We start from the raw sequence: 23,122 nt of genomic DNA on the forward strand, positions 1-23,122 counted from the left end.
GCATCAGTGTGCACTGCGACAGGGTCGAGAGAATAAGGCACAAAATCTCCAGGCAGTTTAGCTCTCCTTTCTCCCTCAATCTCAGACATCCGAGCACACTGTGCAAGTCCTAGACGAAGCAAGCTGAACAGGTGTCTAAGGAATCACACATTTCTTCTCCAAATGTCGCCTTGTATGGCTTCTGCTGCTGCTCAAGTGACCTCCAGCCAAAAGAACCACACCTGCCCAAATCTAAACATCACTTCCCAAGTCAATGCATATAATCCCAAGAGACTCTGATTCTGTGTATCAACACAAGGCAAAAAAGAGGAAGGATAGGTAGAAGGAGGAGGAAGAAGAGTAAGAAAAAAACAAGGCTGATCCAGACAGGATGCAAAGCAAGGGTCCCCAGAAAGCCACCTTGAGTGGTGCACAGGGCCAGAAGACAGAGGTACGATCCACAGCTCACCCTGTTCATACTCCTTCTTGCAGTCACGGACACCAAAACACACATACATATTCCTCAAACCCTTTTTACTCCATTATCAGGGGTAGACATGGAAGCAGAAGGCTCCATACCCTGCGAAGAATAAGCCCCATGTGATTTGAATAGCAGAATTTTGGTTCAATTCTTGGTGCCTCCAACTCCAAGATGTGTGGTCCTAGCAACCTCCTAGGGAAGCCACTTTGCCTCTGAATTGATTCTTTGATGTATTGATTCCTCACTGATGAATGAGGACTGAAAACATCTCAGATGCAAACTTGTTACTGGGATTAAAGATTACAAAATTAGAAATGGAAAGGTTTCTGGCAAATACTTTACCTGATATATGTCTAACTAATGGTAATTGGGGGCTAAAGAGAAGATGTGACACAGGGCACCTAAGACTATAATGTACTCCTCAGAATCAGGAGCCTGGGCTGGCAGGGGGAGGGGGGCTTAGCAAAATACACAAAATGTTAATGTGCAGTTGTTGAGCAGTGGCTGGAAGACAAGTTCTGATTTTTTTTTTTTTAGTGTATGGCATGACTCTTAATATCACTGTGTCTTTATGGCAGGTCTTTGCAAAGCTGTATTGTAATATGATATATGCTGGCAACACCTCCATGATGACCTGCCAGGCTCGGGTCACAAAGATTTGTGCAGATTTGCTGCAGATCCATGCATGTGGGCCTTTCTCTGCCCTCATACATGACCTTTCAATGGCTTCCTTATTTGCAGGAGTCCATGTGTATTATAAAGATATGTGTGCAAGCATGTGTATCTGTCAGCCTGTCTGGGCATAATTGTCTGTACATGCATGTAAGCATACAAACAATAACACAGCCCCAGAAGTTGCATGAATTCCCCATCCTTGGCATCGTTCCCGATTCTTCCCAGATGGACCCAGGCAGGCTGTTTTCCAGTGCTGTTTTGCACACTCGTGGTGCCGATTCCATGATCAGTGATAAAGAACACGAAAAGCACCCACTAGGGAGTAACTCTTCTAAATGATTCACCTGGAAGGAAACCTTCTGCCTATTTAATTACCAAAGCTCAGCCCATGTGAAGTTGGAAATGGCAGGAAGTGATCTCCTTTAACTGTGTCGGGGTACTTCCTCTCAGTGCCTATTACACATTCTTATCCTAGGACACACACTTTCTCTTCTGCCTCCCATCCCCATTTCTCCAGTGACATCTGAGATTCTCCCTTCTGACCACCGTTCGGTCTAAGTTGGTGGAGAATAACCTGTTTCATGCTATAAAATGGTTTGACATGCCCTTGGGAAGTATTTAGTAAATGAGTGTTTTGGTAATGTCCAGTGCCAAATCAAGCCAAGAGCCTGCTTTGCTGGAATTGGCATTCTGCTGCTTAAAGCTGTTGTCAATAATCCTTCCATTGTATTGAGGTCACACAGGAGCAGGCGAGCTGGCTCTCTGGTACCTGGCCTGGCTCACAGGGCAGGACGGCACGCAGGGCAGGACGACAGCACATGGGATAGGATTTACATCCACTTTCCTCTCCTCTCCTGCAGTGGGGCAGTGTTCTGTCTCCAACCCCTCCTCTCTGGTCAGCTTGGCTCCCCCACGTTAGTTGGATCCTTTTGAAGTCTCTAAACACTAAAGAAGCAGGCCATGGCACTCCAGGCACAGTCACGAAGCCACGCTGGATATTGTCATTTCCCACTGTTGTCCTCACCCTGGAGCCTTGTGCTTTACAGATCAAGGGTAGGGAACAAGGACAGAGCTAGGATAGAGCTGAGTCTTCGGTAGAACCGACCTGTGATAACAGGAAGACCCAGTGATCCCATAGAGAGTAGTACCCCCTTTCCTAAACCATCTCAGGATGTACACAGACTCTCCACACTCCCACCTGCCAGTCCTTTCCCTTGCTCCTCTTCCCCAACACTTGGCCATGGCTCATGTCACAAACCCTGAGGCATGTACCCTGAGTGAGTCAGGATCACTAAAATTCACAGCCAGATCCCTACAAAGCCTCAGACCCACAAAGGGCACAGTGTGGAGGCTGCAAAGTTGCTTTCTTCATGCTTCCCCTAAGCGTGTGGACAGGAACGACTGACTATGGAAAGCAAGCCCACTAGGACTAGGCTGTGAACAAAGGATAGGTACCAGTAAACGCCTAGGGGGCTCTTCTGGTAGAACATCCTGCTTTCTGAACCTTTCCCATGGAATCGCAGGCCCAAACAAGGTGCCCCTCTGGCTCCCACGGCACCTAGCCCTTCCGTGCTCTGTAGCCAAGAAGAAATACTGTAGCCATGTTTACCTTCTCTTTGGAAGTATTTGATTCCCCAAATAAAATGTATTTCCATATCTCCTGGCACACACTGTTTGTTATCCAATAAATATTCATTTGATTAATGATAGTCCCAAGTTAATTCTTCTCCTATTAGTGGCAGCTACGTTCAAGTGTCTCTTTTCCAGGACAGCCTTTCCTGACGACAGGCAAAGAAAGATCCACAGCCTCTCAAAGACCTATTCATGGCTCCTTTTCTACTGCTTGTCTCCCTATCTGACCACGAGTTCTTCCAAGGCTGACTCATGGCCTTTCCCTGTGTGGTCCATCCATCCAAACACATCCTAGTACCCAGCTGTGGCAGAGCCACGGCGGTAACAACAGCCTCTTCTTTCTTCACCACCTCTGGTGCGGAATTAGTAGCAGTCGATTATAAATATGACAATGCTTAGCACTTGAAAAATGCTACACAAAATTTCAAAGCACTTTTAAGAACATTATCTCTAATGAGATAATGCTCCTCGCAGAAGCCTGTAGTTAAGTAGGTGTAATTAGCCCTAAGTAACACGTGGAAACTGAGGCTCGGGAGGTTAAGAGACCTGCCCTGGGGCACAGAGCCAGGTCAGCACTTCTCTTCCTGTTAGCACTTTCCTCTGCAATTTGGGGCCTCTCCAGACTCCTTAAAGCACCATTAGCAAGAAATGATCATTAAGCAAATTGAGGAAAGAAAGAGAAATGCCAGGAAACGCACGCTTTCCACCAAACCACTCGCTTGGTCATAGCTGACCCTCCACATCACTTCGAGCCATTCTCTGGCTGTCCTCATAGAGCACATAGGTCAGTGCATGCTATATCTTTTATAACTGGATGCCCCTGGCCCAGGGACTAGAACATAACAGATGCCCAATTCAGTGACACTTGGCCAGCAAAGGCTGGGAAACAAGTGTGATACCAATGAATAAGCCTGAAATAAAAGGTATACCGTGGCCGTGGATACCACAAAGAGGAGCCCTCAGAACTAAAGCACACTGAACATTTAAACATCTGGTTTTCATATATACAATTATAAACGGAAAAGAACGAGTTGGGGACAGGAACGCCCCCCCACTCCAGCCAGATGGATGACAACCAAGGGCATCTAGACACACAGACACTTGGAGGTCCCCTTGTCAACGAGGCAAATGAGGTCTAGGTCACCAAAACCCAGTGTACAGAAATGGGAATTCTCATGCCAGGAGGTCACCGCCGTGTCCCTCTCCATTGGGGCACGTTTTCTAAGACTATCTTCCCTTCTTGTGCCTCCCAGGGTGTTCCCTCAGTGAGATCTTCTCGGGTCCACTGGAAGCCACAGAAGCAATCTTTTAGAAAGCAAAGGGTCCTGCAGTCACTCAGTTATTGGAGCTTCTTCTAGCCCCACAGGGACACCTGCTCCTTTGGAGGCTGGTAGCAGCTAACTAACCATCCCTTGGAACAAACTCCAGTGCCTCATCAGGGCCAAGGTACCTCTGCCCCAGCTCAAGTCATCTAGCTGACTCTCAGTGTGAGAACTACTCTGAGTTCCTCTCACCATGGAGTCCTTGCCCTGCTCTGCTCTGCACCAGGATTCTCCACAGGTTGCTGCCCACTTGGGTCCTCACTCCTATCTCTCTGCCCTGGTTCCTGTGACACCTCCACAGGGAGCCCTGCCATGCTTACCCCCTGCCAACTCTTAACACAACTCTCCCTTCGCCTCTTTCGCGCTGTCTATGATGTTCTGCGCTTATTTTATTTACAACTCTGCCTACTGGGTTTCTGGCAACATCACCAAACAGGGCTCCAGAAGGATCTTGTGTTAGGCAGGAGGTTAGCTCTGGGGACGATCCAACGTCCTCCCAAGAAAAGACTACAGGATGACAGGTGCTCCTACTCAGGACCCTAAAACAGAATATAAACATAATGGTGGTGCCTGAATGGCGGTCAAGGTGTGAAGATAGTCACGACAATCCATTCTAGATGGGCCAGCTCAGGGTCTCAAAAACAGGATGCAAGGGGCAATGAGTGATCCTGGTCCATAAGAGCTAGGTCAAATTCGAGTGACTTCAAGACTTCCTAGCCAGAGGAGTGTGCACAGAGTGCCCCTGCCCTTTCCCAAGTAGATACTTCAACTTTAAGAGTGCTTAAGCCTCTATGCATACTCTTGGCATCTTTATATATTTACTAAGAATCTGTATAGAATGGGCTTCCCAGAAAAACAGTTCTTTCCCTAGAAGTGCCTCTGCTGAGAGAGGCACAGGGGAGAGGGTAATAGGAAGAGGGATAAAAGCATCCTTCTAGGATAGCTGCTCAGTTCAGCCCACTCTGCCTACAGCGTGCATCCTTGCTAGCTCGAAGTAATCTTGACTCCTGACTCACTACTGTGTGCCTGCTGAATTCCCCTCTTTCAGAAGCACAAGAATCAACCTTGCTATTAGGGTAGTGACCACAGGAAACTAGAGACTTCCCCATGGCCAGCCTTCTTTGTGCAACTTTGTATTCCCAACACATTCCATGGACACAGCTGCCATCCAATAAGCATTTGAATCAGTGTGCACAAGGATACACCAGTATCTTGTCAGCGAGCTTATTCATCAGAAAAGGAGGCACAGATGTCCAAAATATCTCAGAACCAGTTAACTATACTCTTCTGGACACACGGAAGGCAAATGGTAGCCGGCGGCCACTCAGCAAGGGTCAAGGAAGGAGCCCAGAGATAACAGACAGTGATACTAAAAGTATAGGTCCATCAGACCTACCCTCCCTGGAGAAGTGCACTCTCAGCCCACACCATCCCAACAATAGCACAGCCAAGGCTGGGCAGTCACTCCTGAGGCTCCTACTGCTTCCAGGCACTGCACTAGGTTGTGTGTGTGTGTGTGTGTGTGTGTGTGATCCCTGCTCCCATTTCCTGTGAGCAGATGCTGAACTATGTCCCTCAGAAAGGTCTATTTATGATCCCATTCTCAAGCCTGGGAACGTGACTTTATTTGAAAATAGTCTTTGCAGACCGATCAAGATAAAATGAAGTGATTCTGGAGTGTAATGGGTCAGTCCAGATCCAAAGGGTGAGAACTAAGCTGGATCCAAAAGAAGTAAGTATATGCATGAGCCCTCTAGCCACAGAGTAAGGGACAGTCATTCCAGACTGCACACCTACCAAAGTACTTTCCCAACTAAAGCAGTCCGGCCAGCTCTCCAGCAAGCAGGTGACAGCCACAGTGCTCTGCATCCATCTTAGAAAGGTCAGGAGCTAAATTTGGAACCTAGCTTTCATTCTTTTATATCTCTAAGTTATCTTGAGGCTAAGGGAAAAGGTTCACAGAGGAATGTGCCAGAAAAGCAGAGTAAAAATTCCAAAGACGGAATAGCCACGTGGCTCTGATAGGAGCAGGAAGCACAGGTGCAAGTCCTTGTGCGCCTTTCCCATCATTCCTAAACATCGTCTCGAGTGACGTGCCACAGCTCACTGAGTTAGCACCTGTATTTCACAACTTAGAAATCTCAAGTGCAAGGCAGTGTAGTGACAAGGCCTAACTGGTAGTCAGTGGCAGAGGTGGGACACACCCCAGGGCCATAACAGCCCGTTCAACTTCTTCATTGTCCAGCACATAGCCTGTTAGCTCAGCTCAGTGGTATGTCCAAAGTACCTGGGCTGCTCAAACATCTCCAGCGAAGCCTTACTGTATAAAGGGGGCTGTAGAGGAGCCCTCTTAGACCTTGAAAGGTAGGGAAAGGATACCCTTAGGATGGATGCCTACAGCTGGATACCCTTGCGGTCTCCTACCTGATGTTCCCAGACCTACCAACACACAAGTATTCCGAGACGGAGGGCCTGGAGCTTTCGCATCACGGAGCTTTCTGAGCTCAATATCTCTCTCTCTCTCTCTCTCTCTCTCTCTCTCTCTCCCTCTCTCCCTCTCTCCCTCTCTCCCTCTCTCCCTCTCTCCCTCTCCCTCTCTCCCTCTCTCCCTCTCTCCCTCTCTCCCTCTCTCCCTCTCTCCCTCTCTCCCTCTCTCCCTCTCCCTCCCCCTCCCTCTCTCCCTCTCCCTCCCCCTCCCCCTCCCCCCTCCCCCTCCCCTTACACCCCTCTCTCTCTCTGCCTGCAATCCTGTCTCAGGAAGTCTGCCCCTCACTCCAGTTCATACTATATGCTTTACTTCAGAGAAGGCCCAGAGCCCTATGTGACCAAGGACCTTAGTTAGCTGAGTCCCACTGATCCAGAGGAAAGTCAGACCTCAAAGCCACAGATACTTCTGAGAAGCCAGTGGATGATCTGTACGTTCCTCTGGTAGACAAGCGAGAGTTTGAAATGGCCTGACCCTAGGACAGTCAGAGACACAGCACACGGTAAGGAGCTCCACTCCTGACAGGAACTGCAGCTCCTCCTTCGGTGTCCCTGGTAAGAGACAACAGTGCCCATGGTACACTCATTAGTCAGAGGCTCCAAGAAAGTACCATTTTCTTAAGGAGACCCACTACCCCCACACACCTCAGAGAGGTGATGCCACACAGCAGTCAAGGGTACAGACTCGGGAGCCACCTGCTTAGATGGGACCACAGAACTAGGGCTTCGATTCCCAGCCTGTGATCTCAGGCAGATGATCTTGTGTCCCTCTGCCTCTCCTTCATCTTTAAAAGAGGACGACTACAACAAACAATGTACCCATACTGCATGTCGGTAAAAATATGAATAAATAAGTAGAGGGATGCTTACAACTAGAGCAGAAGTCTGCTGGAGTTGCTGGAAAGACTAAATGAGCTAACACATGTCATGTACTCCAGGCGGTGCCAACAGTGTACGTGCCGACATTAAAGTTGTCAGGAGGCATGGATCCAAGTGTCTCAATCACACAGGAACCAGGGAGAACAGAGGGAGCACTGGGAGAAAGGCACTGAGAAGCCCAAATCAGTGCTACCGAGTCCCCAGAGCTAACACAGCCCATTCATGTGTAAGCCAGCCATCAGCATCTATCTACCTACCTTCCTTCCTTTGCTTTGCACATTGCTAGCAAGGACCACGTGATGAAATTCCACAGGAGAGGAACAGTAAGGGAAGGTGGTGGGAACTGGAGCAGCGGACCCAAAACCTTTCACACTCTGACACACTTCAAAGGCACACTGCACACTGCCTGTCCCCACAGTATTACTTCGGGTCTAAAAGCTGACTTTCTCAGTGATGATGTGGTCCCCAAAAGGAGAATAAAATGATGTCACTGCTCTTCTCTGATGGACCCAGGGATTGTCATTTTATATTCTAGAAGAGTTCTCTTTATGTAAATATAAGTTTCAAGGAGTTTGGTTCCCAAGGAAAGGTTCCATCTCGTGAGGACTCAACTTAAGGTAGTATTTTCCCTAGAATGGATGAGGATGAGCAAGAATGACTGAAAGATGAATAAGGATGAAAACAGAGCAAGGGTCATCATCTTTAGACTTCAAACTATTTCCTCCTGTGTGTCTATCCACAGACAAATGCAAGGCAGGCACCGCCTGCTCCCTCTGAAATATTTAGTGTGCAAACACCAAGTCGAACAATAGCCTAGGCACCCTGAGGGTAAATTTACCCCACATCTATCTTACCACCCACTTCAATTGCCATGCTCTCGACTCGCAATCTAAGGCTCTCTGCTGGGTTTCCCTGCCCTTACCTTACCAGGTCCCAGACCAAACTCAGCTCTGTTCTTCTGATGCACGCACGGCTCTTGGGTTAAGCACCTAAACTATGGTTTAAACCTCTATGCTTCAAAATACATCTTGGTGATAAAAATTACCAAGAAATGTTCTGAGCAACCCGTTCCTCCTCAAGCTGTGGTGATGGCAGGAGCTTCCACTTCCTCTGCCTGGCCCAGAAATGGGAGTTCCAAAAGCCATGGGGACACAGACACCTGTGGCCCAGCCGATAAGGACACAGACAAAAAGAAAACAGCATCTCCATATACCGTTATCACTGTGCACTAACCTTCCATGGGCAAATAATTATATCCTCTGAGCATTTGGTGCAATCAAAAAAATGGAGCAACAATCATATGTAGCCCATCTACAATATCTAACTATATTTGTGGTCAGAAGCATATAGGGCAGCAACTGCACACATAAATGCACAGCAGCACTGGGGGCCCAAAGAGGGAAGGCTGGTTCTTCATAGCAGGAGAGCACAGTCTGCCTCTGGCCTAACAGAGACCCAACTTTCCAAGGCACACAAAGCTCAAGGTTAATCCAGGTCGACTGGCTAAGAAACACCCCTCAGGGCAGTGGTGGGAGGGGTGGCAGGAGTAATTATTATCTTAATGAGACCCCATGCTTTTCCTTCCAGTCGTCTTTGCTCTCTGCATAGTCACTGTTTTCTTGTTTGTTTGTTTGTTTGTTTGTTTGTTTTTAAAGTCTGTGCTTCTCTATGTAGCCTTGGCTGTCATGGAAACACCCTGTAGACCAGTCTGGCCTTGAACTCCTAGAGATCCTGCTGCCTCTTGCATAGTCCCTCTGCAGCTACCGTGAGGCTCTATTAGTTCTGTCCTTTCTGAGTCTAGAGTCAGAGCTCTTCCTTCTCCTTCTTGTGGGTGTTGTCCGGAGCTTAAGTAGGCTTTCTATAGACTTGGGACTTTTCATCCTTTCTCTAAAGCTAAGCCCGGCCCCTTTGCCAGGCGGCTGCTTGCTGACCCGCCACGTGGAAATGGAAATTGGAAGGTCATGGCTTTCTCACTTCCTCCTCCCACCTCCCTCTTCTGCGGAAGCCACGGCTTTCCTTACCTATGGTTTCCTTTTAAATTCTAATAAAATTGTCTTCAATCTTCCTTCTGAGTCTTTCTTAAATTCTTTAATTCAGGAGACTTAAAATCCCAAGAAGGGATCTTAATTTCTCTAGTATCACGTGGCTCCCAGTGTGGAGCACCCCAAAGTTTCTACCACACAGATTTGTCAGCTGTATTTATGGCGATTGTGTTAAAGCAGAAGATGGGGTTGGGACCGTGGCTCAGGTATAGGGCACTTGCCTCATGGGCATAAGACCCCATGCTTCATTCCCAGAACCCCCACCACACACACACACACACACACACACACACACACACACACTCATACACCCACACACACACACATCCACAGCCACACACACAACTTTAGATAGGCTCAGTGAAGTCCTATAACAATTTGTTTAACTTCATATACTTCAAATGTATTAAGTTTGCTTTTGAAAAACAACAAGTTTGATCTTGGTTTGGTTTTGGTAGGATTTTTTAAAAAAAATATCTACTAATACTCTCACAGTTTCATCTTTGAAGCATTTCCTCAAACAATGGAGCAAAAGGCCCAAGCCACATTTTGTCCCAGCTTTAGCTTAAATTCTCTTTCTGCCATTTCTTCACCAGGTCTCTTCTATAGGCCTCCATGTCCTTGTCCTCAGAGAGAGAAGCACAAAGCCTGGTGGCATTCGGTCATTTGGTCACTAACTCAACAGCCATTTATCCAGAACCAGGCGCATGCCAGTCACGGGGGATCCAGGCTAGAGCAAGATGAACTAAATCCCCACTGTAAGGAGACAATAAAAATTGCCATGTGTCACTGGGGGATTATAAGTATATGCAAATTCCTAGCACCTGGAGGAGAGGCAATAAAAGTGTTGCATTCTCTCTGCCAGAAAAGAGGTTAAGTATGTGACCTCAGGCCACTGTGAGGGTCTCTCCCAGGTCAGTGCCCATTGCTCTGACTCCTGAACAGCACAGCTCTTAAGATATCTCCAATTCTGATTCTGCTTATACCCAACTCCTAGTTTCGTTGCTGTTGCTGCCGCTGCTGTCTGTCTGTCTGTCTTGCTCTCTGAAAGTCTTTTCATGTGTACTGACATAAGGTTTCTCTCACCTTAAAACTGGCTGCCCTCTGCCATCCTGTACTGTCTCTTTACGTGAATGAAGAGGTATGGAGAGGCAAGCGGGGGCGATATGGTTCATTCCTGCAGCTGCGTAGTACGTACATCACTTTCTTACAAATGGCGTCTGCTGACTTGGGACGACACAGATGGCAGCATTGAAGCAAATGCAGAACCACCTCACTCTCTGGGGCAAACTTGACTCTGGAAGTAACTGCAGCTCACTGAGAAGAGTGTAGAGAAACCCACACGGGCACTGCATGGTCAGTCATTCCTCAGATTGGCCAGCAGGACTCACACTCACCTCGGGACTTGGGGCAGTCCAAATGCAGGCCAGTCTTCAACCGAGTGCTCTCCAAGGATAGGGACACACGGAGACCCCGAGCTGACTGTCTAGTGGCAGCAGGAGGGGCACTGAAGTCCACAGAACTGTCCCTCCAAGGCTCCCTTCCTATGCATCAGAATATCCAGATTGGTGGCCTGGAAGCTGGCTTCTGACCACCTCTGAATCCTTCTAAAGCAGACCCCAACCCGGGGCGCAACAGATTGAACATACTCCCAGAAGCCTCAGTGAAGGTCTTCAGTTCTAACGGACAGAAGTGTTTGCTGGTCACCAGGGCACCGGGGCACCGGGGCATGGCTCCCTGCTTCTCCCACAGCAACTCATTTAACCTTCACAACAGGTCAGGCTACAGTTTCATCACCCCAATTTACAATAATAATATGTGGGACTATAGTGTTCCAAGTTCGTCAGTCCAAACTCTGGGGAAGAAAGGCCAGGCTCATATATTCCCCCCTCTCGCTCTTTCTTCCTCCCTAATGATGCTCAGAGCCTGGCTCCTGCCTTGAAAAGTACAGGGCACATGTTCTCCGCAAAAAGTCAAATGCCAGCACATCTTCTTAACATTCAAACTCCAGCCAAGTCTTTGTGAACTTCAGGGTTCAGGGAGAGTTGGACATTCTGCTCACACAATAGGTTCTCTCAGCTGGCAAAGGCTGTTCACCAGGTACCAGAGAATTTACCTATAGAGTAACAGCTGTTGGCAGGTCGGGCTCACAGTAGCTGTACTATAAATGATGTACTTCTTAGTGGGTGGCATGGTCAACACCAGGACAATGATTGGTAAAGAAGAAAATATCATGTTGCTGGCCAGGTCAGCCCCACTGGGCTTCACTCATATCAAGAAAAGATAACCAAGGCACTGTAACGCTGTATGCTAGATGCTGCATATGATGCATAAACTTACTTAGGTAAAGGAGCTGCCTTAGAAAACAAAAACGTAGCTCTACTCTGGACTGCCTTTCATCTGTTAACAAAGTAAGCAAAGCTTGAGAACCGGGGGGTGGACGGAAGCTGGTAGGACTGTAAGAGAAACGGTGCACAGGAGCAGGTGCGAGTGTGAGTTTACAGGCTCTGCACTTGGGCGGGGGGAGGGGGGGACACGCTTTTGCTACTACATAGGTTGCTCTTGCACCCAGCAGAGTAGGAGACCTCTCAGTAGTTGGCATGTGTCACCTTTCTGTTTGGATCCTAGAGAGACTTGTGGGGCGACAGAAGCCGACTGTGTAGGGAGCTGAAGGTGGAGTCACACATACAATAGAGAACATTCTCGATAACTGCTCACGAAGAGCAACGCATGACCCCCTTTCTTCAGAATCAATAAGGGAAACTGTTAAAAATTCAGGCTCCATGGGCCCTACTCCAGACTCAGAGAATTGGGGCAGCTTGGGGAACATGTGTCTCCCCCCCACCCCCCACCCCAGGAGAGTTCGAGAGCCGTGGTTTCAGACATATCTCTGTCTCTCACTGAGTATCCAGTTTGATTTTTTTTTTTTTTGGTAAATTCTAGTTGGAGGATATTGTGTGGTTGAAAACAAACTGCCAACCCCACCCCACCCCCAGTATCTCCTGAAGCTAGCTAGTCACCCTAAGAACAAGTTCAACACTGATTCCTTATTGCCACCTATGGGCTCTCAATCTCACACAGAGGCAGACGCAGGGCTTAGCCATCCACTGATGCACTGGTCTAAGAACAGCTTTGATTTCTGTGCCTAACCAGATCTGCTTCTGAAGATCCTTCAAGTTAAGGGATGGGACCAGAGCTCCAAAAGAGGGCAACAGGGGAGAGAGGCAAACACTTTGAAGAGCCAGAGTCAACGGGAGGAGCTCCCGTTTGGGGGTGACACTTTAGCTTATAATAATCTGACAGGGGAAAGATTTATTTTAAGTCACCTGGCATGGTGGCGCACGCCTTTAATCCCAGCACTCTCGAGGCAGAGGCAGGCAGATTTCTGAGTTCAAGGCCAGCTTGGTCTACAAAGTGAGTTCCAGGACAGCCAGAGCTACACAGAGAAACCCTGTCTCGAAAAACCAAAACCAAAACAAAACAAAACAAAACAAATCAAACAAACAAACAAACAAAAAAACCTTTGTTTTAAGAAACAAAGTCATACCTTCATTGGCTGCATGGACTACAGCAAACACATTCTGCATACTTACTTCAGCCATGTCACTATTCAGTACTTGGTGTCTATGTCTGGGACCTTTGGAAGCCATCCCCAGTACATGGCCCCACACTAACCATAAGACACTGAAGGACCTCACCCTATACACACTATACAGAACACTTTCCCCACTACTGGTCTGCCACTAATTGTAAAAACTGAGAAAACTGTGTAACTCTAAAATCTGCATCTAGTCCAGTTGTTCTTAATGCTTCCACCCTTTAATACAGTCCCTCATGTTATGATGACCCCAACCATAAAATTACGTCATTGCTACATCAGAACTGTAAATTTCCTACTGTTGTGGATCATAATGTGATTTGATATGCAGGATATCCTATATGCAACCCCCCAGAGTGGTCATAAGTTGAGAGACTTCATCTCTTTGGAAATGTCAGCGGTTTAGAAGAGGGATTTCCCCCCTTGACAGCATCAACAGCCACAGTTGAAGTCACAACTACAGGAAGGAGAGTCCCATAACATTCCTGCTTCTCCTAAACCAATCCCATCCAAGAGCCCAATCTCAGCTAACTATCAGGCACCAGTGACAGAGGAAGACGGTGGGTTTGGTGACAAAACATGCTGTGGGAAAATCACATGAAGACTAACAATATCCTGGCCTGGGCAGGAGAAAGTGGAGACTTCTCTGCAGGCTTTGCTGGAGCTCTTCAGGCAGCCCAGCTCTGCCAAGCGCATTCCAGAGCTGGCCTCACATGCCCAGACCAGCAAAGGCCTTTGCATTTGCAATGACTTCACACTCAGCCAAAAGTAAACACACTCTCTGCTTTTTCCATGGACAAATACTAATCCCATATTGCCAGGGTTGGCCTCTCTTAAATCCAAATGGCAAGCCACCTTTCCCAAGAAAATAAAGCCATTTTTAACTCAATGATACCTCTTGGCCACAAAAGAAAACTCTGCTAAAAGCTTCCTAGAAATTACTTATCATGCAATCATGCTATGATATGATCAAGCAGACAAACCCTAACAATGGAACAATGGCACTCAAAACACTCACAACTGATGATCCAAGAACGCGCGCTCCAGCGAACACCTGCACTCAAGATTTAAGCAGTGCATCTGTAACACACACTGCTTGCAAGACCCACCACTCCACACACATATACACACACAGAGCTCACAGCCGCCTGATTGGAATATTCTTCTGAAAGTAGCCTGTGTTAAGGCAGGTGCCAATTTGAATAAAAAGCAAAATGGCCCGGAAGATCTGAGCTGCGTCAAACCTTGGCACCTGTCAAACACACGTCTCACGTCTCTCCCACCTCGCACGCCGAATCTGTGTCCTTCATTCAGTTGTCTAACAAGCAATAAGCCACTCCGAGGCGAGGCTTGAGACTTACCAGGTTGGAGTTGGTGGCGTTGGAGTCGTCTTCCGGAAAGGGAATATAGATTGCTAAGGCCACACAATTGGCAAAAATAGTCAGTAAAATAATGATTTCAAATGGTCTGAGAAAGGAGTTAAGGAAATCGATGCCACTGTTAACGCAAGTGAAACAAACACACATCTCTATATGTTTTTTTTTAATGAATCAAAGATTCTTAAGAATTCTGTTTAAACAATGCATTCCAAGCCCCTTGTATTTTGAAGAGAAACATATGCCTTTTAAGTGCGTCTAGTGGACCCCCGCCAAAATTTTTTCCTAATATGTCAAGAGCAGTAGAGGCCAGTCGTGTGCCAGAGTAAACACAGATTTCTAAATAACTTCTTCTCCTCTTTTATTTATTTAGATTACATTTGATTTCACTTCCCCTCGTGTGGGCTTGGGGGAAAGAGCCCTGTCTGGCCCGGGAAGGAGTCCCCACAGGACCCGTTTCCACGTGGTTCGTGGACTGTCAGCAATGGACCCAGGCACGCAAGGAAGAGCGGTGGACTGGGGTTTTAGCAAGATTCCCTTCATGGAAATCTACAGACTTTGCTTTTCAGTGTTTGGAAGCAAAGTGAAAGTATTTTACCTCCCTGGGGTTTAGGACTCCCCAAAGCCAGGTAGGATTTATGCTGTGGTTTCAGAGATAGGGACTGTATCCCCTTGCCTGTTCAGCTCCACATAGGACATGGTAACAGCCTGGAGCATCCACCGAGGGTCCACTCACTTGTAACAGTATACTCTGATGTTCTCTCACCATGACCACATCATGGAAACACCAGGACAGGATACTGTGAGTAGTAAGTTAATGTGGTAGCATTCATCTACTGAGGCAACACCACACCCACCACTGAAAGCAAGAAAGTCCCAATCTGCGTTCCCACAACCAAGTTCCTAGCCCTTTCACGGAGCCTCTTCTAATTAGCTTCCTATTGCTATGAAAAAACTCCATGACCAAAAGCAATTTGGAAAGGGAACGGGTTTATTACATTTTGTAGCTCATAGGCTATCACAAAGGGAAGTCAGGGCAGGGGCTCAAGCCAGGAACCTGGAGGCAGGAACTAAAGCAGAGCTTACAGAGGATGCTGGTTACAGCCTTGCTTCTCAGGCTTACTCAGCCTGCTTTCTTATACAACCCAAGACTACCTGCCCAAGGGTAGCACTGCCCAAAGTGAGGCTGGGCCCTCCCACATCAATCACTCATCGGGTAAATGCCCCACAGACTTGCCTACTGGCTGATTTGCTGGAGGAGTTCTTTTCATCGAGGTTTCTTTTTCCCAGATGACCTGAGTTTGTGCTAAGTTGATAAAAGACTAACTGGCATAGAACCTAATGAAAGGAAGGGAATGGATGAAAATTATAGGCTAGAAAAACTAACTATGCTCACAGAAGTAACAAACTCTGACTCATGAAGAGGCCCTAGAGATTATCTAGTCCAAGTCTTTTGAGGCCCAAAAAAGCTAAGAATTATCCCCCAAGCCTTGTAACAATCTAGTGGCCATGCAGCACTGAAATCAGATCCCCTGACCACCATATCCAGTGCCTGTCTCATGCCACAGTCTTCAAGCTTGGATGCACGGGTCTGCATGACTGCTTTCATGATGGATCCCCAGTAGCCCCGTGGCAGAGTTGAGGATGCCTCCTAAGATGTGCCACAGTACAGATGTGGCTTGGTATAACATGACCAGTCATGGCCATTATCACACCTGCCCAAGATCCCCAGGAGGCAAGAAGCAGAGTCAGGCCCAGAGCCGGAGCATCGCAGTAGGTTTTCACAGCCTGCTGCCCTTAGGTGGCCAAGGTGCAATAGCAATGGAGACAGGAACTAGTATTAGTGCCGTGGTGGCAAGTCTGGCATGCCTCCAGAGCCTTCGTGCCCAGCTCTGTGATGACCATAATCCCAAGCACCTGGAAAGAGACAGTAATCTCTTTTGCTAATGGAGGAAAATGAAGCTTGCGGAGGTTTTGCTATCGCTGAAGTCATCGAGTTAACAGCTAGAGTGGGACCCAGACCGGGAAAGGCAGTTACTAAGTCAGTTTTGGGACCACTTTGTGCTGATCTACCTGAGGTGGCTTTGCAGGCATTTCAGAAAGATAGTTCTCTCAACCCACATCTCCTTCTTCTTCAGCAAGCCCCAACCTGCTCAGAACAGTGACTCTCAGCCCAAGCTGCAAGGTTCCATTCTCATTGTCTGGTGCCCTGTCAGGAAGGTGCACCAGAAGACAACTGAGCCAGGCCCCACGGCCCCATGAATATCTACTCGTCAGGTGTCCTCGTTGTCTATACCAGGCAGGAAGCCAAGCTTGACACGTTTCAAGTGCTAGCCCCCACCTTCTCTGCTCCATGCACACAAACATAAGAGCAACCCACCCATCGCCATACCCTAGCGCACCAGGCTGATGCTGGAGGATACTGAATGCCAAGAGGACAACAGACTGGGAGAGCTACGTCGGGGATGCAGAGGAGCGCCCAGCAAGCCTGATACACCCGTGCTATCTTCATCCTTTAACCTTCCCATCTGATGACAGCACCAGGCCCCGCCTTTGCAAGAGCTGCTGAGTACATCAGTCTCTCTCCTTCCCTGTTCTAGGCAGTCTGGAGCTTGCATATAGCTAGTACTACGGGGCAGCATTCCCTCCCTCTCCCGGGTGGGAAGCACCTTCTCTCAGGAGGGCCAGTCACACTAATCATGCAGCGAGGGCTGCAGATTCAGGCTCCTGAAGATCTACACTGGAGTGCGCTTCCTAAGTATCGAGTTGATAGCTATCTCTATTCCCACCTAGTAACTATCTATTCCCACCTAGCAATTTACTGTCTAGGACCACAAAGTAGCCGTCTCGTCCTACCCGATAACTATCTTGTCCAACTAATAACTCTCTATCTGGTCCCACCTACTAACTATCTAGTACCACTTATTAGTAACTATCCAGTCTTGCCCAGCCCTTGGCCACACTATCTAGCACTGTAGCTTGGAGAGTTTGGGAAATACATAGATTTTGAAGATGGGGAATCTAGATTTAAAACAAACTTTGTCAAGGTCTGCTGTATGAATTGGGGGGGTGGTCTTTGGATCTCAGGGCTTCCCTGCTCTCCCTTCATAGTGGTTTTCCATGGGGTCCCAGGTCTCTCATCCTGTGGCTCTGAAGGCAGTCTGGTGGGACTGCCTTAATTCAGCTTCTCACCCACTCATGGACTATGTGCGGCTTTGCAGACTGGACATTTTGGCAGCAGCCCTTGCTTAGCACTGTATCCTATTTTAGTTACACTTGGGAAAGGAACTCAAATATTCCAAGAAGGAGTGCTGTTAGTTCCACAGAACTTTAGCTCTGCCCCTAGGTCATCCTCTTTTACCTTCCAATAACTTCCAAACGTTTTAAATCTTTTCCTAGAAACTCACAAATGAAACCAAACATCCCAGGTGGGAAGAAGCATGTGGCCCTGTTGAAATGAATTGAGGTCTTTTAAAGATACCCAGCACTAAGTCTCAGGGTTCTCGTACTACTGTCTATTCTGGGCCACGTGACCTGGAAAGTTTGATGTGATTTACTCCATCCCTGGTGATAGTCAGGGTTGAGCACTGATGTTTTATCCAATGTAACTCCGTGATGCTCAGAAGTTAAGACTTGTGTCTATGGTGACAGTCCATCCCTTCAAAGACATGCTTTCTAAAGTCCCCTCTACCCTTTTCTGTGCGTTCAGAGTAGATACATGTTATTAGAGATGATGCTTTCAATTTTGGCTATACCTTAGCCTTGCCTCGAGAACTCTGTTGAATATAGGGGGACCTGGGGACCTGTGCTACCTAGAATTTGCTAAAACTTTCCTGGTGATTCTAATGCAGTGCCCAGGCTAAGAATCTCTGGTCCCAAGTGCTAGAGGCACTGATCACTATGTCCTCATGTGTCTCCTGGTCCATTTACACTAGAAAAAGGTCAGGCTGTGAGCTGCCACAACACAATGACATAGGAAAGAAAGCTATGAAGAAACAGCATGCAGTAGCCAACAAATAGCCACATAAGCGGGTCCCAGGTGGCTTGAAAGCAAGTTCATATTCCACACTGTCTTCTCTAAGGTGACTTGCAGGAGGAGGAGAGTCTGTCCCCTCTCTCAAATGCTTGGGAGTGAACATGTTTAGACTTAGAATCTGTCTGGATTTTGGAATCTCTGCAGATTCATAATGAGATGTCTCAGGAGTGGGACCCGGGTTATGTATACCTTACCCCTACAGACAAGGCAAATTTTAGTGCCTGCATTCTGACTGCTACCTGCTACATAAGATCCACTTATGTCATCATGTTGATATTATAAAAGTTTTAGATTTTAGAAGAATTCATATTTCAGATCTTTGGTTCAGGGATGCTTGTGATACCAACAAATTCTGGGACCTGGTAAAGTAAGCTGGTGACTCATGGAGTCTGGGGGGAGGTCTAGAATCCTGTCACTGCGGCAGTAAGACAAAGATAGCCTTAACATCACCAGCTCCAGTCTATGGCCAGTAAGCCCCAGAGGGCCAGCCCCTAGGCACAGGTCCAAGGAACACCTCGGCCTGCCCACAGCATAAAGGATATTTCCATTCAACAATGCTTATGCACGCCCTCCGGATAGGGTTCTTCAGGGTCAGACACAGCAGAGCCCGGGGCGGCCGTGTGGCGGTTGTGCCCCCCTGCTTCTTGGGTTTCCCATACTGCTGCCGCTTCCGCTGTGTGGAACTGACGGTAGAGATGGTTGCGTTGCCAGCACTGCCCATGAGCTTGGCCTGCCGGGCGGCATCGATGGCTGCCTGCCAGGACAGTGCTGCCCCTGGAGTAGGGATGTGCTCGGGAGCAAGTCCTGCAGCTGCATTGGCATTCATGTTGGCATGAGCTGGGCGTGGGCTCCCATAGTTGGAACCTGCGAGGAGAGGAGAGAGAAGACAACAGTTACTATGGTGAATACAGGAGCATTGGGGATACATTTGCAATTCTAGACACAATTTTAGACAAAGAATAGTCTCCCCCCACCCCCCTCAAGCTATTGCAGGAACTTGGGAGGTAATATACAAAAGCACCAGTATGTATGCTCCAGGAAATACAGCCCTGAAATCTACTCCAGGCCCTGTGTGACCTAGTTCAGCCAGATGAACTTGGGCCTGTCACTCTCTTCTCTAGTCTCACTGACCTGACTTAGGTAGGTAGGCAAGAGGTGAGAAGCACGCATTCACAGCCCTGAACTAGTTAGAAAGTATATGGGAACGGTGACGTCAATGCAACGTCTGACCCTTTAAAATATATATTCATAAGAGCACACAAATAAAAGAATATTCGTTTAGATAGAATGGGTAAAGAAGAAAAGGAAGGAGATGAGGATAAGTATGGGAATTAGGAGGAAGGAAAAGTGAACGCAGGAGCAGTCGGTCATCCCAGCACCGAAACTGATGGTGCAAAGACACAGTGCACCCAGGAGTGGGAAACTCTAAACTCTGCAGTGAGAGGGCAAAGGAAGCTAATATCTAGTGAAGTAATCTGGGTATTGAATGCCCCCCTTCCAAGACCACATCAATATAGTTCCAGGGAAGCACTATTGGGAGGTAATAGTACATTAGTGATGGGGCCTTCCCCAAGCCATTTTCTTCTACCACAGAGATGATGAAGTTACTGTAGTAACCTAGCTACTTCTCAGTTAAGACGAGTCAGTTACCTGTCTCGCCCAATCCAAAAACACCCAGCCAACATGCTTGCACAGTGCTCAGCACACTTGCTGCCTTCCAAAGTCTCTTGCCCTCCCCATCGCAACCGCAACAGAGATAATAAACTTCAACTAGAAGCCAAATGATTGACCTCAGTATCCAAGATGCTGATGACAGGGTTCTGAACCTTTCCTGGCACAACAGCAAGTCGTATCGTGGTAGATTATCACTCCCTCCCATGGTCAGGGGAAAGGAGCGAGAAACGCACAGATGCTATGTGCTTATCATCACCCACTGGATACCAAGGCAGGCACATCAGGGCTTCTCTGGCACCAGCTGTCATCCGCCACCTGCACAGCTGCTGGGTGACATCTGTGGCGTTAGACGTTATCCTCGTGCCACAGGCCCTGGTAAAGTGTCTCTGTTGTGCCCACTACCCTGGCACACTCACCTCACCACACACTCCCTTCATACTCTCCCCTTCCTCTGCCCAGGGGCACCAGGCAGCCCCTGCACCTCAGGAGCACAATCTGTATACCAGACTATCAAGCTTGGGAAGACTAGATCTCTCCCAGGCTGAGAAGGCCCCTCTCTCACAGCTTAACACTGCTTGCTCTTCTTTCAATATATAGATGCTGAGTATAAAGTAAGGAAGGCCCCAGAGGCTAGGGACATAGGCCCCAGAGGCAGGGGACATAGGTCCCAGAGCAGAGAGCTGAGAGCGTGGATTTGGATTAGCCAAGGCAGCTGAAGCAGGGCTGCTTGCCTAAGCAGCAAGATAAGTGTCTCCATTCAACACCCAAGCAAACAAAGGAGCCTGTGACTCATTAAAGGTCACAAGATGAGACAATGGAAGATTTTGCTACACTCAGGGCTCACGGTGAACTGCCAGACTCTATCCTTCCCTTCTTACCTCTTTCAACACCCCATACACGCACATATGTGTGCACACAAGCATGCAGCATACATGCATACACACCTCCTGGGATTTTGAATTGAGCAGAAAGTGGTATCTATATTAATGATCAGCCAGCTCTAACACTAACACCTATGGTGACTTCCTAGGGCGCCTCCCTGGTGACAGAGAGTGGAAAGCATCCCTCTGTCTTTTTCTTACACCAAAGTGAGCAAGTCCAAAATGGCCCTGCATCCCATCTTTGCTTGCCAAATTGGGCTGGAACTTAACTCTTCCTGGCTCTCTTCTGTCTGTGGTATGCAATTTTGACTTTGTAGACTCTAGTTGGCATTGACAAAGTTTAGTGAACACCGTTTCAGCTCCTGAACTTATCTTCCTCTACTTCTACTAAAGCACCCATGCTCCCGCCTAAGCCTGGCACATCCCAGTTCCCTATCCTCAACAGTTCATCATTTTCATTTCTCTCATATAAGTTGCCTGTTCACAAAGCAAGCAGTTCCAGGGCTTTGGGGTGACAGAAAGACCCAGTGTGAAAACCAGCAAGGGGTCCTGGGCACCATGGACATAAAAGGCAGGGACTCCCTAAGCAAGCCAAGATGTACTTGGATGGACTCCTGAGCACCCTCACACTCCATATTGAGACCCATTTCCAGAACACAAGGTTACCTCTAGGCTGTACCACCTGGAGAGAGCACGTGTTAAGAGGCCTGAGTATGCAGAGGAATAGACTATCACCTCCTCCCTCACCTAAGGACAAGAATACAGCTATCATAAATACCGCTATAGCCTTTGAGTGCTAAAGGCTGGACTCACTATAAATGGCCACATGCAAGAAAGAGAGAAATGTATTCTCCAAGGTTAGATTCCATGATGGATACATTTTAATGTCACTGTGGCCTTGGCTTCTCCAAGTCGCTTGCCCATCACCGACCTGAGGCTCTAGGAGAGCCTAAAGGACAGTTGCAATGGGCAGTACAACTTTTCATGTGTCCTAGGAGTGGGGAAACTTCCATCTCTGTAGCAAAGATTCTGAACCCAGAGTAACACCATGAAGATGGGACAGACCCACATTGTTTCTCTGATGCTTTTTGTTAGCACAAAATCACCACCCGATGCAAAGACCAATTTTCAAATTATAAGGCTGATTCAAAGCTTTGCCTCCTGGCTGCCAGCTGAACTGATGCCACCAGCTAAGTCTGACCTGGCTCTAGCCTTACTGGGATACATCCCCTGATGCTCTCGTGCCCAAGAGAACCCCAGAACTGCAGTTCAGCAGGCCAGACCACATAGAAACGTGTAAGACCTCCACAGCACCAACCTCTTCCAGACATAAGAAAAATGATTCCTGCTTGTCCAATGGCTGGGTTCCCCTGAAGACAGGGGCATCCCTGCCTACTTCAAAAAGGTGTTAACTCTTCTCAGAAGTGCAAGGACACAGCAGGGCCCCTGCACAGGCCTATTAGTCTCGTACCACCCTGTTCTACAAGGGCCCAGAGAGAGGTCCCAGAGAATGGACACATGATTCCTCATTGTCAATGTTAGAGTAGCTTGGTGCTGCATATCTCTGAGTCAGGACTATGTCCAATAATGACACAGTGGCTTTTAAATTCTCCATCCCAGAGGATGTTCAACATCTATTCCTAGTGACTATAATGCTGATGATGTTCTGATAAGCAAGATTGCCGTCACAGTTTGTATCATATGGCTCACGCACTCTCTCCTTATTATATGAATGGGTCAAACCTTCAAGAGGCAGAATCAGATGAGAAGAATTTGAATCACTGGAGATATGGTCCTGAGGGAATATTATAGCCCACCCCTCCCTGTCCTTCAGCTTCCCAGCTACCACAAGGTAAAAGGTAAGCCGTACATCTTGACCATAACATACTGTCTCCCACAGATCCAAAAGTACTGAGCCAATGGACCATGGACTGACTCTTCTAGACTGTGAGTCAACATAAACTGTTGCCCCTTACATGCTGTGGCCTCTGGTGTGGTGTCGTCTTAGTGACAGAGAGCTGCCTGACACAAGATAGGCCACAGGTAAACATTAAACGTTTACC

At 47.8% G+C, this 23,122-nt stretch overlaps 1 protein-coding gene across 49 annotated transcripts in view; it reads right to left on the reverse strand.

The window, feature by feature from the left end:
• Positions 1-23,122, reverse strand: part of Cacna1c (calcium channel, voltage-dependent, L type, alpha 1C subunit) — a 610,145-nt gene that overhangs the window by 450,908 nt on the left and 136,115 nt on the right. For all 49 annotated transcript variants that reach the window (XM_006505443.4, XM_006505436.4, XM_006505438.4 and 46 more), the window contains exons 2-3: positions 19,047-19,368; positions 14,454-14,559 (exon numbers count right to left, since the gene is read on the reverse strand). In XM_006505443.4, coding sequence (XP_006505506.1) covers positions 14,454-14,559; positions 19,047-19,368 — 428 coding nt within the window. The remainder of the gene's footprint in view (positions 1-14,453; positions 14,560-19,046; positions 19,369-23,122) is intronic.

Source organism: Mus musculus, chromosome 6, assembly GCF_000001635.26.
Source record: "Mus musculus strain C57BL/6J chromosome 6, GRCm38.p6 C57BL/6J".
Classification (NCBI taxonomy): Eukaryota; Metazoa; Chordata; class Mammalia; order Rodentia; family Muridae; genus Mus; species Mus musculus.